The sequence below is a fragment of the Nansenia antarctica genome (assembly GCF_963989245.1).
Source record: "Nansenia antarctica genome assembly, chromosome: 1".
Lineage (NCBI taxonomy): Eukaryota > Metazoa > Chordata > Actinopteri > Argentiniformes > Microstomatidae > Nansenia > Nansenia antarctica.
This window is the reverse complement of record NC_137674.1, coordinates 69010167-69029426: the sequence shown is the minus strand read 5'-3', so window position 1 is coordinate 69029426 and position 19260 is coordinate 69010167. Positions and strand designations below refer to the sequence as shown.

Sequence of the window (19260 nt, the reverse complement as noted above, 5' to 3'; positions counted from 1 at the left end):
CTTAACGCTGAGTTATTTAGCCTTGGGATTTTTTTGGACAGGCACAGAAGACGAACCGCTGTGCGTGGTGCGCTCTGAGGTTTTATCAAATGAAACTCTGAAGCCATGTAAACTACGTTGTTACCTTGAGACAAAGCATCAACAGTATATGTCCATTGTCCAGATTGTATGATGATGCACATGAAATATCCAATAAGAACAAGAGAATAATTATGAGACACCCCCCCAAAAAATGTAAATGTAAAATACTTTAGAGATACTTTAGAGATTTTTAAGTGGGCCTTGAGTCCAAAAAGGTTGGGAACGGCGCTGATATAAACTATTTTTACAAATGTTTCGTTATGTTTGTGAAATTGATCATTTTGTATTTTTGCACTTTCTATTCAGTTTTTAATTAAACGCCAATAAAGTTGTCTATTCGGTTGTTAAGTCTGACGTCAAACGTGACGTTTAGCAATTTCCGGGTCCAAACCAGAAATTCCCCGCACCAGAGTACCAGTGTACTACAGCGGTAGAATGACAGTTCAATCGTTTTTTAGACTCGGATCTATTCATACAACAAGGGACACAGCACTTTCACGTTTTCCACATTTGTCAGGGTCTTTGAGCCTCGGAAAATCGCTATATAAATATAATGAATTATTATTATTACTGAGGCATTTCGAAGAGAGCGCCTCAGCCAACTTTGGACCCGGAAACACGTCACGACTTAACAACCAAATTGGATGTTTGATATCTCATGATTATACAATTATAACAAATATGACACGTATATATTATGTGCCTCAGGAGAGGCTGGTGGAGGTAGGAATCGGAGGACGGCCTCATTGTAATGCATGGAACACGTGTCTTTGATGCCATTCCTTCTTCCCGATTCCATTCCTGTTATGACACCATGGGCCCTATTATGCACTTCTTAACTTGCCGTCTTAAGTGTTAATTAAGACGCACCGCCAGGTTAAGACCTACCGCCACCCTTATTATGCGCTTCATACGCGCTACTGCTATTATGCAGGTGTCGATAGGCGCCCACACATTAGACGTAAAACTCCCGTGCATATATTGCTCATTGTGGGAGTGTTCATATGTTAATGAAGTGCACTAGGCGCCCCTGCTATTATGCGATCTGACTTTGCTCCTATCGCTAAGAAGTGGTTTGAAAAGTTCTTAAGTTTAGACTTCATGCACGTTTTGAAACACGAGCGCGCCTCCGCGGTTTGCGCATGCATGTCGGCACACATGAACACGCACGTGGCTCCACGGCAAGACGTCAATTACGGTCACAGTATAAATGCTTTATTTCAGAAGGGAGAGGCAGAGAAGCGCGCTGACCTCCTGTTATGATTAATAACTGTCCACACTTGGATAACAGTCATCACTTTATTATCTCCTCACATCGCCATCTTGCACCCCAACAACACGTGTCAACCGGGGTAACTCCACTACCTTCCGGTGTCTCTTAAAGGTGCAGTCCCACATACATAACATTTACCCCCCCCCACAGGAACCAGAAGAACACAATGAATAACACAACATTATAATTATCAAACTTTTTTTCTTTTTTTTAAACTTGATGAACTGGGTAGACTGCCAGTCACCAGCATAGCCATGTGGGTTATTCTGCCACTGAACAGGCTATGCCCTAAACCCTACCCTTGGGTTCACCAGTCCACGTTATAGTCTCTCAGGTGTGCTGGTCTGACCCGGGCACGGGCCGGACGAGCCTCTGGGCGAACCCCGGCCTCCACCAGTTCAGGTGGGAACTCAGCTGGACCCTGCGGTTGTTCTGGGTCTATGATGGGAGGCGATGCCACCTTCCGAAGCCGGCTTGCGTGCCACCGTGATCTGTCGTCCAGGCGAAACGAGGCTGGGCCCAGCTGAGCGGTGACCTTCATCGGCGCAGACCAGAACGAGAGCAGCTTGTGGTCCCGGTTAGGGCGGCGAATCCTGACCCAGTCCCCCTCTGTGAAGGGAGGTATTCTCACCCTCCGTCTCCTATCGAACCGCTGCTTCATCCGCCACTGTGCGTCTGCGACCCTGGCGCTCTGGCCGGGTGCTGCTGCTGGCGTGGCGACCGCTGGGGCCCGCAGCCGATTGAGAGGAAGCTGCAGCTCACGGCCCATCATCAGGAGTGCTGGGGAGCTGCCGGTAGTTGAGTGCGGCGTTGCTCTGTAGTGAAGCAGGGTGCGGAGCAGCGCGGCTGAGAACGGCAGGCCCTCTGCCAGGTGTGCTCTGACCCCATTCTTCAGAGTCTGGTTAAAACGCTCGACCCCCCCATTTGCCTCCGGGTGGTAGAACGCCGTGCGTATGTGGTTGATCCCCCTTTCCTCCACGAAGACGGCAAACTCCGCTGAGACAAACTGCGGGCCATTATCCGTTGTGATGGCGTTTGGATTGCCCCACCGAGCAAACAGAGAGGAGAGGAAGTCAGTGACCACCCGAGCTGTTACGGACCCCGTGGCGACCACCTCTGGCCACTTTGAGTGGAGGTCGTAGGCCACTAGGAGGAAACGTTGGTGGTATGGGACGCCATGAAGTTCGCCACATATGTCCAGCTGGATGTGCTCCCAAGGCGTGGGTGGCCACTGTAAGGGCTGTAGGGGTGGTGAGGGTGGCGGGCCCGTCTTCCCACTGACCAGGCAGGCCGTGCACTCCTTCACCATCATCTCGATATCACGGTCTATGCCCGGCCACCACACCAAATCCCTGCAGCGCTGCTTCACCTTTACAATGCCCAGGTGGCCCTCGTGCGCCATGGCGAGGACGCGCGCCCTGAGGTCGCTGGGGATGAACGTGCGGAGCCCCCGGGCCACACAGACACCGTTCCAGCAGGTCAGTTCATTCCTGACCCGATGAAAAGGCGCCAGCTCCTCCGGCACTTTCGTGGGCCAACCCTCCCGGATGTAAGTGCGGAGATGGGAGAGCGTGGGGTCCTCTGTCGACGCGCGCTGAAGGTCCTCCAGGGAAACCGTGGCCTGGAGTGGGGCGTGAAGCATGAGCACGAGCTCTGACTCCATCTCGTCTGGGCCCTTGTTGGGCAACGGGCCGGGGTTGGGGCCGCCGAGTGCTGGGACGGGGGTGGCTCGGGAGAGCAGGTCAGCCACTACATTTTCCCTGCCGGGGGTAAACAGTGTGGTGAAATCATACGGTTGAAGCCTCTCCGACCAGCGGTAGATCCTCAGCGGCTTGTGGCCCGAACCTGAAGTAGCGAGCAGGGCCGTGAGAGCCTGGTGGTCAGTTCGCAATGTAAAGTGTCGCCCGTACACATACATATGCCACCGCTCGCACGCCCAGACGCAGGCTAGCGCCTCCCGCTCCCCCACCGAGTACTTTTGTTCAGCTGTGTTGAGGGACCGAGAGGCGAATGCCACCGGGCGTTCCGTGCCCCCCTGGATCTGGGACAGCACCGCCCCGATCGCCGTGTTGGATGCATCACACGTCACGAGTGTGGGGCTCGCCAGGTCAAAGAATGCCAGCACCGGCGGCGAGGTCAGCTGCTTCTTCAGTTGGTGAATAGCAGCAGAGCAGGCCGGGGTCCACTCCCAGACCGCGTCCTGTTTCAATAGTTCACGCAGTGGGGAGGTGGTCATGGAGTATCGGGGAAGGAAACGCAGGTAGTAGGCCGTCATCCCAAGAAACGAAGCCAGCTGAGCTGGGCAGGACGGCTCCGGCAGGCGCAGCACAGCCTCTACGTTAGAGTGTAGCGGGCTGAGTCCGTCGGCGGTCAGGCGGAACCCCACGAACTCGATGACCGGAGTGGCGAAGGTGCACTTTTCCCCATTTAGCGTGAGGTTGTGGCTGGCGAGGATGTCCAACACCCTCGCCAGGCACTCGTCATGGACGTCCGGTGTCGCACCATGGACCACTATGTCGTCCAGGAAGATGACCACGCCCGGGATGCCGGCGAAGATGGTGGTCATGATCTTCTGGAAACAGCTGGGGGCTGAGCTGAGACCGAAGGGCATGCGGGTGTAGCGGAACACCCCGCCATGCGTCACGAAAGCTGTCAGGTTGCGGCTGTCGGGGTGCAGCGGAACCTGTAGGTAGCCTTGGCGAAGGTCGAGTTTCGAGAACACAGAGGAGCCGTAGAAATGTGCAGCCAGCTCCTCCACCGTGGGCAGCGGGTACCTGTCCGGGATCACTGCCTTGTTGACTGACCTGAGATCGATGCACGGACGCAGGCCCCCTGACTTTTTCTTTACCACCACCAGGTTCGAAATCCAGGGGGAGGCATCGACACGCTCGATGATGCCTGCATCCGAGAGTTTCTGGAGCTCGGCGGTGACGTCGTCGCGTAGGGCGAGGGGCAGGCGGCGTATGGGCTGTATCACCGGATGCACCTCGGGCTTGAGGAGGGGCTGGTGGTTGAAGGCGGTGAGGCAGCCCAAACCGCTGAATAGAGCAGGCCAGCGTTGTTCCCACGGCGAGCCGACAGACAAGATGGCGGATCCAACATTGTCCATGAGGGTGAAACCCAGCTCGCAAAACAAATCAAAACCCATGAGGTTAGAACCCTGGTGAGACACCTGAAAGGTGAATGAGGGGAGGGCCTTAGTCCCGTAACGCACAGTGAAGGCGATTGTGCCCACCATGTCTATTTTGGAGTGCCCATAGCCATAAAGGGCCTCGGCGTTGGCAGTGAGCGTTCGGAGTGGAAAGAGCCGCCGTACCGTGGCAGCGTTCATGAGCGACCTGGAGGCCCCCGTATCCACCAGCAGTGGGAGGCGAACCCCATCCAGCTCAACAGTGCACCACTTAGCCGGTCGGGGGGTGGCAGTCACTGAATGGATGGTCGTCTGTGTGGGCCGTCCCGGTGTACCTTGTGGCCGTGGACTGTCTGTTGTGGGGATAGAGCGGCAGACCCGGGCAAAATGGTTCTGCCTGCCACAGCGCTGACACTGCTGCCCCTTGGCAGGGCAGTTTGGGGCTCGGCTTTGGTGTGATGATGAGCCACAATTACCACAGGCCCGGCGTGTTGTCGTACCCTGGCGTGCAGCAAAGTTCACATCGAGGCCGTCCTCTGGGAAACGGGACTCGGAAGGCTCCGTGGGCGGTGCCACCATTTGAGTTAGTAGCATGGGTCTGGGGGGAAAAGAGCTGGAGGTGGGCGCTAGCTGTGACTTCAAGGCTGCTGCTGACTCGAGCTGGAATGCTAAATCCACAGCTTTAGCTAAAGTTAGGTCGTCTGGCATCATTAACAACTTGTCTCTGAGCTTTGAGTTATTAGTGTGTTCAGCCAGCTGATCCCGTATCAGTTCGTCTTCCAGCACCCCGAATTTACAGAGGCTGGCTAGTCCCCTCAGATCAGCCACGTAATGGTGGATAGACTCACCCGTCTGCTGCCGACGTTGGCGAAACATTATCCGCCGGAGCATTACATTCTGTGGAGCAGCAAAATGTCCATTGAGCAGTGTCACACAGTCCGCGTATCTCGGAGCGGGTCCGAGAGTCCGAAAAATCCGCTGTCCCTCGCTGCCCAGTGAGTGAATCAGCAGGGCTTTTCTTCTCAGGTCACTAGCACCGGCCAACCCGGCGGCTACTATGAACGTTTCGAAGGACTCACACCAGCGAATCCACGGGACCGGTGGATCGCCCGGCAGGGCGAGGAACGGGGAAAGAGGTGAGAGTAGAGAATCCATAATCCTCGTCGCCAATGTTATGATTAATAACTGTCCACACTTGGATAACAGTCATCACTTTATTATCTCCTCACATCGCCATCTTGCACCCCAACAACACGTGTCAACCGGGGTAACTCCACTACCTTCCGGTGTCTCTTAAAGGTGCAGTCCCACATACATAACACCTCCTTCTTAGGACTTCCATAATAGCATAGCGCTAATGACTCAACGCAGCCGGTTCTTAAAGGGAATGGCACCTGGCACGCTGATTGGGTTGATTGAGAAGACGCCCAAAACACACCCATGACTAATTTCTTTGCTTAGCGCCGGGTTTTAGGCGCCCACTACAGCACGCATAATAGCAAAGTGGCCTTGACCACGCCTCCACGTCTTAAGTTTAGATCTACCGCCTCGTCTTATTGATGAAGTGCATAATAGGGCCCCATGTGTGTTGACCCTGGACTTGATCCACCTGTACCTGTATGTACCTGTACCTGTATGTACCTCTACCTGTAACTGTACCTGTGTGTAGCTCTATCTGTATGTACATGTACCTGTATCTGTATGTATCTCTACCTATGTACCTCTACCTATATATCAAATGTGCAGAATAGTGCTTCTCAAGCGGGAACCAAAACGTAGAACAGACACGTCGTCATATGTGTCATATTCTAGGCTGCAAAGACCTGGGGGCTATTCCACGTATGTTGGATTAGTATATCGGCGATTAAAATAAAAGCCGCGTTCAGGCAACTTGTGATTGGGATTCAAGCCTCAAGTGATTCCTCGAACGAGGATCAGCCTTGTGTCATCAGTGTTCACAGAACACCGTTTGGAAATACTCGATTTGGGCGCGTGCAGGCAGACATAAAGAGCCCAGAAGAGTCGAACTGTCGAAATGAAGATACTAGCCTGCGCTAGTGTTGCACGATATACCGGTACCAACGATATACCGCGGTGCCAAAATGTCAAATTCACTGGTTCTGCTAATGAGGACAAGACTGGCCCGCGACACCGTTGTGACAGATCCCAGTTTGTTTGCTCGCGCACATCTCCGCAGTCACAATATTACCTTATATATTGACGTTATCTGGATGTCTGTCTGGGCGCGAGCCAGTCTTCTCAGTATCGTCATGGCAGAAGCGTTCCCTACCCATAGCGTCGCACCATCAACGCCAAAATTACTAAAGAAAACTAACTCAAAAAGTTTTATCTGGAACTATTTTGGTTTTAAACCAGATCGCGAAGGTAAAGCAATAGATGATGGCCGTCCGTTCTGCAGGAGATGCAATCATGCCATACAGGCAAAAGGAGGCAACACGTCAAACTTAATAAAGCACCTACAATGTCGTCATCCAGACCTTGCACTGGAATACAAGCAAGCTAATGAGGTTAGTATGGCTTTATTTGTTATAATTATCTGTGTTCTTGCAATTAGCTAATATTACAAAAATGAATGAATAAACTTCTTAGCTAAAGTGTGCGGCAGCACTGCTGCTGTTGCTGGCTAACCAGCCGGTGCTAATGAAGTAATAACCACACTTCTGCCCTGCTTAGTGACAATCTTTGGAATATGACCACTGAGTTTTCTTAAGTTGAGTTAAGTCTTGAGCTACAGTTTGGAAGTAGCCCTCTATATTTTTGATATGCCAGTGTTTGCTTTTACTTTTCAAGTTCGTGAAAAAGACCCCACAGACGGACAGACATACAGACACAGAAAGACAGACAGACAGACAGACAGACACACACACACACACACACACACACACACCTACTTTGCTATACTCTTGCAAAAGGCCAGTTGGTCTGTTTGATGTTTCAAACTACTTATTAATAATGTCACAAAAATATCGGTTTCAGTACTTTTACTTACCTGTGGAGTTACAGTGTAATGCATTAAATGCATGTTATTCATGCACCACTCATTAAGTTATTGTAACTTGTATAAATACATTGCATGTTCATAAAAATAAAAAGTGTTACAAAAGTGCCGCGGTATCGCGATACTACTCAGTATCGTGATACTTGGGCTGGTATAGTATCGCAGGGTAAAATATTGGTATCGTGACAACACTAGTCTGCGCAGCGGTCCCACTTATTGTGCAGCGTTTCTATCAATAATATTGATATTTATGAAGACAAAAAATAAGATGTAAAATAGTGCAATACTGCCGCAATTAACAAGGCGAGGGAAATGGTTTGGCAAGAAATTGCTGAACGATTAAATGTGTAGGTAATACTAGCCCCAGTTATTGTTATATGTTCATAGTATACTGCGCCCCAGTATGGTGTCGCAGTGCCCACACCCGCCTCATCGACTCGCCTATAAACGAAGCCTTGCGCATTGTGACAGGATGCCTGCGTCCTACCCCCGTGGACAACCTTCCCATTTTAGCAGGCATCCAGCCCGCAGGCCTCTGTTGGGAATTTGTATTAAAATAACTAGAAGTGATAAATCATGTACTATGTGCTCATTTAAATAATATGTGACTGAGGTCAGTTGAGAAAAATGGGAAGGTCACGCAAAGCCAAAAGAGAGGTTCTGTTTTTGAGCGACATGAAGAAGAAAAGCTCCTGACTAAAAGAAAGTATTATAATTCAAACCGCCTGTAAATTATTTATTTTTACCTATGTGCTAAGTGCTAACAACCATTTTGCACCTGCTGTTATGATATTCTATTTTCCTGTACTGATTTTATACTTTCATAACTAATGATTAATGATAAGTCTATTCTTCTATACTGTATTTTAACTTGTTAATCGAATCCCAAGTCATGGGACTCTGTGGGCCTGGCAACAGTTATGTTTTCACAAGCTATTCTGATAAGGAGGACGTACTGACCTAGTCATGAGGGAATGGGTTTGAAGATCAAATAACTGGCCAATTAGTGCTTTAGAACGCACGTAGAATTAACTGTATAAAAATGTCTGTACATCCTAAAAACATAACTGTGTGCATATGCTTACTGATTTCTTAATGCTTACTGATTTCTTAAAAACATAACAGAATGTGTGTGTGTCTAACGTTGCGCAAGACTAGGCTGCTCACACAGGTGGATACAGTTGCCGACAAAGTGTGCAACCACTCTCACCATGACTAACGGCCGGGGGCCAGAAGAAGAAGATAACACACAGTACTCTCGCACACACACCGAAAGGAGTTGAAGGCCACAACAGATTTAATGCTGACAATTAAAAACTACCAGATAGGGGGAGGAGGGACAGCCCAGCCCCAAATGTGAAATCAAAATGTATAAAGACTATGTATCAAGGCGAAACTGGGCTCTTGTCTGGTGAAGCTTCTGCAGTTAACCTATTGACGACTAGCTGATACTGGCCTACGGAGGTGAAACTAGATAGGACCCCTTTCCATGGAATGAAATGCTATTGCTTGCTGATGTGCTCGAATAAATATTCTCTTAAAGAACAGTTCAGTAGTGGTGCCTAATATTTGATTGAACAATTTTATCTTAGAAGTTATATCAACGTCTCGTTGAGATTAAACGAACTCGCTTGTAAGTGACGACTCAATTCAGGAGAAGTTGATCGCCTTATACCTCCACCGCATGGGAGCCACAGCACGTCTCACCTGCCGGGCCGTGGAGCTTAATAACCATCTGCTCCATGATAGGTCCTGGCTCACTATAACAGCGGAGCCCTCCCGGCATCTCAAGTCGAGACACCCATTTGTGCCTGCCGCACAGGATCTCAGGCAGCAATGCAGAGATCTTAACATCAGTGCGGCAGGATGGGCGGATTATATGTGGCGCACGGAGTGGGAGGCAAACACCTCCAAACTCCGTGACCACATCCCAGTCGCCGGCCCTGAGCCCCTCGGGATGGACTTGCCAAGGCTATCCTGGGTGAGGCTCAATCGTCTCCGGACCGGCGTCGGGCGTTTCCTGTTTCCACAGGTGGGGCTTGGCCCCAAATGCGTCCTGCGAGTGTGGCGCAGAGGACCAAACCGCAGACCATGTTATCCTGGATTGCCCGGTGTACCACCCACCCAACGGGATGCATGGTCTGTCGGCATTAGATGACGAGACGATGACGTGGCTTCTGGAGGGGTGTCCAGAAATATAGCCCGGGTGAGCCCCTCAACCAGGTCTCGGGGTGGTAAAAGGGTAGCCCCTCGGCCCGAGCCTGGTGGAGTGGAGAGGAAACAACAACCCATACACCGAAGAAGTTTTTTAATAAATGAATTTACTACTGTGGTGATATCAGCAGCAGGCTACATACAGTCACACACACAATATTATTGTCACTATGGCATAGTGGTAATGACCGCTGCCATAGTATTAATTCGTCATTTTAACACAGTGGTTCAAATCCCTCTTCTGACACACTTTTTACTGCATTTCGTTGTCTGAATCTAATCTAAAAAAGTATGTAGGCTATAAAATTATGGTGTAGGCTAATTTACAAGAACTGACACGATTACAATGGTGTTTGAAGCCTTTCTGACTAGTAAATGATGTTCTTCTAACTGGACCCTGGATTTGGCATAGATTATTTTTTCTTATGATTACTGATGGATAGATGATTCACTTAGACAGATATATATATATATTGTAAATCGATTTGCATGAAGGCTTCGGTTAAATGTAAAAAAACAACAACATTAAATTAAATATCGAACCGGCAACCTCTGGCTGGCTGCCTTAACCCTTGCGCCAAACACACCACTGTGAAGATGACAATGCAAGTTGATAGACATACCTATTGTTTTTTACACTTTTTTATTTATCTATCTATCTATCACACTTTAAAAATATCGAGTTATCTATCACACAATCAAACTATCTATCTATCGATCACACTTTCAAAATATCAAATTATCTATCTATCACACAGTCAAACTATCTATCTATCTATCTATCTCGTAAAAAGTGGGAACTAATATTTCCTAAAAGACACTTGATGGAACTGTCGTTCGGGATGTAGTTTCCGCTTGTGAGACATTTTTGACGCATGTATTACCTAAACATACCAGCCTGTAAACCAGCTCGCTACCAGGTTTGTTCAGAAGGATTGGTTGCATAGCAACCAAGCAGCAAATAATTTGAGCCACATTGATGGAACGGAACGCAAGCTGAAATTAGCGCCAGGATCTGATTTAAACCTGGATCAGATTTAATCAGGGTTGGAGGAATGGCCTCCTGGAGGGTCAATCCAGGAATAACAAGTTAATCATTGATGGTATTCCAGAGGCTGACGGTGAAAAATGGGTAGACACCGAACAGAAAGTTCTGGAGACCTTCAGAGATAAACTGACTCTGCTCGGGTAGAGATTGAAAGGGTACATTGCACGGGCAAGACACACTGACCGGGATGAGGCCAATAAAGGCCATGGCACTGAAAAGAAATGTGTGGTCAAGCTCCTATAGTTCAAGGACAAGGAAACTGTGTTGCAGAAGGCAAACAAACTCAAAGGGACAAATATATGAATGAATGAATTAATGAATGAATGGTCTTTATTGTCATTGATATAGTACAGGTACCAAACAACGACATTTGGGAGGGGTGGCTCCCCTGGTGCTAGGAAAGAAGAAAAAAAACTAAAAAAGCAAGAAGGGAAAGGAGCTGGTTTACATAAATAAATTGTCATCAATGAGGACTACCCAGAAGCTGTCAGACAGAGAAGGAAGGAACTAGTGCCGAAAATGATGGAGGCTAGAAAGAAAGGTCTTTACGCTGTTCTGAAATATGACAAGCTTGTCATTCGTCCTGGCAGATAATATGATAATGAGCACATGTGTTTTTTGTTATTCTCCTGTTACTTATTTTTTATTGATTTTCTTCACCTTTTGTGTCCTTATGCATATAATATAATGCAATAATAATAATAATAATAACAATCTGAACATTAAAGAAGATATTAACAGAGGCAGTATTACGCCACCTTGCTGCTATGTCTAAAATACCAACAGAAGGCCTGATAATGGCTCATCTAAATGTATGCACCCTTCAAGTCCATGAAGTTGAATATGCTTTGTTGGCATTGCCTGGCTATACAAATAACATTAATATTTTTACATTGTCTGAAACCCATTTGGACCCCTCATTTGGTAATGCTGAGGTTGCAATACAGGGTTACAATATATTCAGAAAGGACAGAAATAGATTTGGTGGGGGGGTAGCAGTGTATATTCAGAGTCACATTCCGGCTGAACCTAGAGATGATCTAACTGTTAATGACATAGAATGTCCATTAACCCCTCCTCCTTCTCCTCCATCCTGGCTGACTCCATCTCTGACTCTGCCCTCACTCCAGGCGTCTCCCCCACTGAACTGGTCAGCACCTACAATGATGCACTTTCCTCCTGCCTTGACCAGGTTGCTCCCACCAAAAGCAAATCTGTCTCCTTCTCTCACTCTGCCCCCTGGTACACAATCAACTCCACCATCTCAAAGCCAAAGGCCGTCAACTTGAACGCCTACACAAAATAACTGGTCTCACTGTCCATTTGGATGCCTACAAACTTCACCATCAACAATATAAAGAAGCCCTCAACAGTGCACGCTCCTCCTACTATTCCTCCATCATCGATTCTGGCCGTAACAACCCCAAAACACTCTTCAGCACCATCAACAAACTTCTCCAGCCCATGGACACCATCTCTAACTCATTCACCACCAGCGAATGCAACCTATTTCTAACATTCTTTCAAACCAAAATCGACACATTACACAACCAGTTGACTGCTGCCTCTCCCACCACCCTCCCTGATCCCCATTCCAACCCCCCACGACCCCCAAGTCCTCCCCACACTCACCCCACTCATCACAAACATAATTAACTCCTCCCTGTCCACCGGTCTTGTCCCCCCTGCCCTCAAGCTCGCTGCTATTACCCCCATACTTAAAAAACCCGGTCTTGACCCCGACACCCCCAACAACTACCGGACCATTTCCAATCTCACCTTCCTATCCAAAATCCTCGAGAAAGTTGTTGCTGCCCAACTCAAATCCCACCTTGACTCCAATAACCTGTATGAACCATTCCAATCTGGCTTCCGTTCCAAACACAGCACTGAAACAGCACTACTAAAAATCACCAATTACATACTACTCTCTGCTGACTCTGGTCACCTCACCATCCTCATCCTCCTCGACCTCAGCGCCACCTTTGACACTATCAACCATTCCATCCTCCTCACCCGTCTCCAACACATTGGCATAACTGGCACTGCCCTCTCCTGGTTCAAGTCCTATCTCTAAGACAGACATCAATAGAGGTCAAAAGAAGACAAAATGGTTCCTCTTTCCCATGCTTACGGAGGCACTGTACTGTACGTCCATGTGAACCAGTGTGTCTCTCCTCCTCCAGCCGCAGCCACCCAGTTCTCCTGCATCCTGGCCCTCCTCTTCTGGAAGCCTCACCCAGACCAGCTGCCTGTCTTCTTTGTGTTCCCTGCTCTCTGGGGCATGGCTGACGCCAGTCTTCATAGTGCACGCCAAGGGTGGCTGGTGGAGGTAGAAATCGGAGGAAGGGCTTATTGTAATGCATGAAATGGAATGAGGAATGGAGCCTGTCGTCCGATTTCTACCTTCACCAGCCTCCATGGTCTCACTTCACTGTGTCTTCCATAGAAACATTGCAGGTGGTAGTTCTATAACAGAGGTAGTTCTGTGAACCACATTTGAGTGATGAGTGCACTTGCTGAGACCTGAAGGCTTCCTTGGCTTTACCTCAGTGGGATAACTCAGTTTTGTGCCACAGGTCACACAGGTTCAAGCCCAGTCGTGTCACACAGGTTAGGCTCATAGGCGCATCTGACAGTGGCTTATAAACGACAGATAGATCCTAAGTGGGATGCTCAGGACGACACAACTCTGACATTGACCCAATTGAAGTTGAGATTTAAAATGGTTAGAGTTTTTATTTTATTTTTATATAGGCATTTCTGCTTTATTGGGATAGAGATGGTAGAGATTGACAGGAAGGATGGGTGAGAGAGAGAAGGGATGGCATGCAGGATAGGTCGAGGGCCGGAATCAAACCAGGAATCCTGCGATTTCGTGGCATATGCCTTAGAGAGCTACGCCACCCAGGCGCCTGCGGTTACAGTTAGAGTTAAGGTTAGGTAAGAGTTGTGGTTAAGATTAGGGTTGGGATAAGGGTTAAGAATAGGGTTAGGGTTTAGGGTAGGGTCCTCCCAAGGATCCCACTTAGAATCTACCATTAATGCTCTCACTTTATTTTTCCCAGCTCTGTATGTTGTTCTCTTCCACGGCCAGAAGGAGGCTGCGTTCACTAACTATCGTCTGTGGGAGGCGGTGGGATACGTCATTGCCTTCGCCTGTAGCAGTTTCCTGTGCATGGACACCAAGCTGTATATCTGCTGGCAGTCCTGTTGCTCTCCCTGAGTCTGTACTGCACCGTGGAGTACGGAGAGTACAGGAACCCCACTCCCAGTATGGACAATACCACTAACACTCCACCCAGTATGGAAAACATCACTAACCTTTCTCCCAGTATGGAGAATACCACTAACTCTCCTCCCATTATGGACCACTATTAATCTCTCTACTTCTCAGCAGTCTATGCAGTTCTACTCTACGACCAGAGGGAGGCAGCAGTGTTCTAACTATCGCCTGTGGGAGTCAGTGGGATTCGTCATAGCCTTTGCAATTGGATATGTATGGACATCATATCAAGCTATAAACGTTATTTAGACTTATGGAAGTGTCAATTAGTATTAGTATTACATATTATTATTTTATGCAGCCTACATTTTGCTATTATTTTCGGTAATTATTGTACTATTTAATCCTCACACCACACATATACTGAACACATGAATCTGTAGTTTTCAAAGGTAAAAAATAAAGTTATTATTCTGTATTCTATTAAATTATATTCTAGATATATTATTACCACTGCTAGGCAGCATGACCTGATATGTTTACCTCAACAACATGAGGGACTTGGGAAAAAAGACAGCAACACGTCCTATAGAATGTAGCCAGATGTGTTCAGTAATTTCAAACCATTAAAATGTGCTGCATTTAATCATAAAAACGTACCTGTGAGACCCATTGGTGTGAGGATGTGTTAACCTGTCCTGCCTGGATGATACATCTACAGCCCGCAGCGTCTCCTAGCAACCGGGATGATCTCGGTAAAGCTAGCTGACCGACACACAGCTCCTGTGAACAACCGTGACCGTCTGACCGACAGACAGCTCCGGTGAACCACCGTCTGACCGACAGACAGCTCCGGTGAACCACCGTCTGACCGACAGACAGCTCCGGTGAACCACCGTCTGACCGACAGACAGCTCCGGTGAACCACCGTCTGACCGACAGACAGCTCCGGTGAACCACCGTCTGGCCGACAGACAGCTCCGGTGAACAACCGTCTGACCGACAGACAGCTCCGGTGAACAACCGTCTGGCCGACAGACAGCTCCGGTGAACAACCGTCTGACCGACAGACAGCTCCGGTGAACAACCGTCTGACCGACAGACAGCTCCGGTGAACAACCGTCTGACCGACAGACAGCTCCGGTGAACAACCGTCTGACCGACAGACAGCTCAGGTGAACCACCGTCTGACAGTTCGGGTTTGGAAAGAAGAGGATTCAACTCAAGGTAAAGAAATCCTTAAAATGTTTTCATAAAAACTGTAAAATAGCCTAGATACTAACCCTAACCCTAGATACTGCGTTTTTGTCGTTAACTGGCGTTCACAAAACACTCGTAAACAAAAGAGGGTGATTTACTGGATCACTGCCCACTGTGATGACTTGGTCCAACAAGACATCTGACCAGTTTTTTTTAGAGAACTATGATCTGATTTGATCAATCATTATTTTGGTCTATTTGTCAACCAATCCACTTAGTAGATTTGTGTAATAAAGATTAAAGAGGCAACGTTTTTTATGTACTTTTTGCATTTTCCATTTGATCCTTCTTGTGTTGTTGATAATTGAAGCTGATCTATAGCAACCCCACAATAAAGGAAACATTCAGCAGAACAATGCCATTTGATTCCGTCACAAACAACCATGCCACCCATGGGCGGCCTACATTTCAGCACCCCTAAAAAAAGGAATAATAATAATAATGAATTATCATTATTTTCTGAAATAATGTTTTGCCCAATTACAGGTTCAAAGGGCTTTATTTAAACAGGTTTAATAACCAGTATTCTTTATAAAGTTATGATGTTCAAGACATCAAGACTAACAGCATGCATCCACTCCGCCAGCCTTGCTGAAGGTAAAGTCTGTCGGTTGCCCCGGCATGGCCATAGGGGTGATCGGCCCCCCACCCCTGGTGTTCCGACTGCACGAGGGAGCCCCCGACCTGGTCAGAGAGGTGCTGCTGGAGCGGGGCTGGGAGGAGTACAACCAGTGGGAGCAGGCGGAGGGGGACTGGAACCTGTACTGGCGGGCCTCTGCCTTCCACACCTCCGACTACGACAACCTCCAGCCCTGGCAGCGGCTCAACCACCACCCCAGGACGGTGGGCATCACGCGGAAGGACTGCCTGGCGCGCAACCTGAAGAGGATGAGGGCGACCTTTGGAGCGGTTCTCTACGACTTTAGCCCCACGGCCTTCATCCTCCCCAATGACTACACCAGGTTTACATATTAAGTATTTTTCATTGGATTTGAACACTGATTCAGTATATTAGTATTAGAAAAACTACACCAGTTTGTTTGTATTTCTATGATACTATTTCTATTTTTATATTGTCGATAATGATGACGCCATCCTTGTCTATGATGTGGACAATGCCTGTTGGGAACTTCTATTTTATCATTGTATTTGAACAATTATTCAGTATATTATGACTGAAAAGGAAAACATGAATTCATTCAATTATTCATTCATTCCTTCAAGAAAACACATTCCACTTGTTAAACAGGAATTCCCCTTTATATTGCCGCATACGTCATTCGTCATTCGTTCAAGTCATTCAATTATTCATTAATTAATTCAAGAAAACAAATACCACTTGTTCTGCTTATGAAGCAGGAATTCCCCTTCATATTGATATATAAATGAACCAATAATAAAAAAACAAAAAAGACATAAAATAATTCTTACCCAACTCTCTCCTATTGGCTGACGCAGGTTCCTGTCAGAGTACACCAAACACCACATGACCAACGGAGGGAGGCGGGGCTACTGGATCTGCAAGCCAGTCGACCAATCGCGCGGCAGGGGGATCTTCATATTCAAGGATATCAAAGACCTGGTGTACGACTCCCCTGTGATCATCCAGAGGTACATCACCAACCCCCTCCTGATCTCGGGGTACAAGTTTGACCTGCGCATCTACGTGTGTGTGAAGAGCTTCCAGCCTCTCACCATCTACATGCATCAGGAGGGTCTGGTGCGCTTCGCCACGGAGAAATACAACCTGTCCTCTCTGGACAACCTCTACTCCCACCTCACCAACACCAGCATCAACATGTTCGGGCCCTTCTACACCACGGACAAGGAGAGGGTGGGACAGGGCTGTAAATGGACCATGAGTAAGTTCCGCTGCTTCCTCCACAGCCAGGGCATCAACGAGCTCCTCCTCTGGCAGAGGATCAACAGCATTGTCACCCTGACCCTGCTCACCGTCGCGCCCTCCATGCCCCCCAGCCCCAACTGCGTCGAGCTGTTTGGGTTCGACATCCTCATAGACGCTGAGTTCAAACCCTGGCTCCTGGAGGTGAACTTCAGTCCCGCCCTCTCCCTGGACTGCCAGGCCGACGTCACCGTCAAGACAGGGTTAATCAACGATCTGATCGACCTGTTGAGCTACAAGTCGCTCGATGGCCTCCGGCAGATACTGCGCCTCAGACAGAAGTATAGGCGGCCGTGCTATCTGGGCAGCCAGTCTCCCCAGGCCCAGGCCCTCCTGGCCAGGCCCAGAGCCAGGCCGGCTGCTGGGTGTAAGCACCACCCTCACCACCAGAAGAAGAGCTACTACAGCCAATCCTCCAGCCTCCCCTCTCTGCTGCTGGCCAACCGGGGGAGATGCCTGACCCTGCCCTCTGCCGACGCGGAGATGAACCGGAGATGCTCGGCCAGGGATCCCGTAAGCCACACCTCCGACTCTTCCTCCTCCTCCTCCTTAAGGTTGAACCCGACACCCCTCCTTCCGCAGTCGAAGACCGCAGCTGTCACTAGAAACAGGAAGACACGTCTTCAGGCGGTGCCGATGTCACACGCGACTGAGGCCCATCGCAAAACTGTGGTTTCAGATACAGACCTGGAGTCACAGGCAGAGGACAGAGGGGTGGAGTCAGGGATGAAGGGCAGAAGGGTGGAGTCAGGGATGGAGGACAGAAGGGTGGAGTCAGGGATGAAGGGCAAAAGGGTGGAGTCAGGGATGGAGGGCAGAAGGGTGGAGTCAGGGATGAAGGGCAGAAGGGTGGAGTCAGGGATGAAGGGCAGAAGGGTGGAGTCAGGGATGGAGGGCAGAGGGGTGGAGTCAGGGATGGAGGACAGAAGGATGGAGTCAGGGATGGAGGGCAGAGGGGTGGAGTCAGGGATGGAGGGCAGAAGGGTGGAGTCAGGGATGAAGGGCAGAAGGGTGGAGTCAGGGATGGAGGACAGAAGGATGGAGTCAGGGATGGAGGGCAGAAGGGTGGAGTCAGGGATGAAGGGCAGAAGGGTGGAGTCAGGGATGGAGGACAGAAGGATGGAGTCAGGGATGGAGGACAGAAGGATGGAGTCAGGGATGGAGGGCAGAGGGGTGGAGTCAGGGATGGAGGGCAGAGGGGTGGAGTCAGGGATGGAGGACAGAAGGGTGGAGTCAGGGATAGAGGGCAGAAGGGTGGAGTCAGGGATGAAGGGCAGAAGGGTGGAGTCAGGGATGGAGGGCAGAAGGGTGGAGTCAGGGATGGAGGACAGAAGGATGGAGTCAGGGATGGAGGGCAGAAGGGTGGAGTCAGGGATGGAGGACAGAAGGGTGGAATCAGCGAAGGAGGACAGACACGTGTCAACATTCCATAGCCCCCGGCAGGTCCCTGCCTCCAGACACCCAGTAGGAGGAACCGGTCGGCTCCCGGCCATCCACGTCCAGAAGAACAGTTTCCCCAAGTTCCCCGGGGACTCTAAAACCCAGGACAAAGGCTCCAGCACGCCTCCGCTGCGCGTGGGTGACTTCATCCTGACGTTCCCCTTCAACGAGGCGACACTGAAGGCCTCCAGGGACAAGCTGAACGTGAAGACAGTCGTCCGCGAGGTCCGCAAGCTCATTTGTCAGTTGGGCTCTGGGCGTCACCAGGAGAGGAGCAGGAGGAGAGAGGAGGATGAGGTGATGGACAGGCGTGTGGAGGAGGAGAAGGAGGACTTTGGGTCTCTGTTCTGGGGGCCTAGGAACCCCCCCCTGCTCAGTGAGTGCTGCTACTCTAGCTGACTGAGACACAGTACTTTTTAGTGCTAATAACATTTTAGTGCTAATGCTTTTTAATTGAATCATTGTCGCAGCCTGAGAATGAAGGTGTAAAAAATATGGAAAATATACAAGTGGAAAACACAATTTCAAGTCTAGTGTAGTCAGGGGAGGCCGGTGGAGGTAGAAATCGGAGGACATGCTCATTGTAATGCATGGCATGACATGAGGAATGCGAACATGTTTCTACCTCCACCCACTTCCACTGGTGTCAAGGTTTAGTGTCGTTTA

The 19260-nt window shown here is 49.2% G+C and overlaps 1 protein-coding gene across 1 annotated transcript; it reads left to right on the top strand.

The window, feature by feature from the left end:
• Window positions 1-15872: 15872 nt before the first annotated feature.
• Window positions 15873-18993, top strand: ttll2 (tubulin tyrosine ligase-like family, member 2; the record flags this gene model as incomplete). The annotated part of the gene is made up of 2 exons (XM_080525502.1): window positions 15873-16213; window positions 16710-18993. 2 exons carry the CDS (start codon window positions 15873-15875, stop codon window positions 18991-18993), a joined length of 2625 nt encoding a protein of 874 aa, XP_080381628.1.
• Between the last annotated feature and the right edge of the window lie 267 nt (window positions 18994-19260).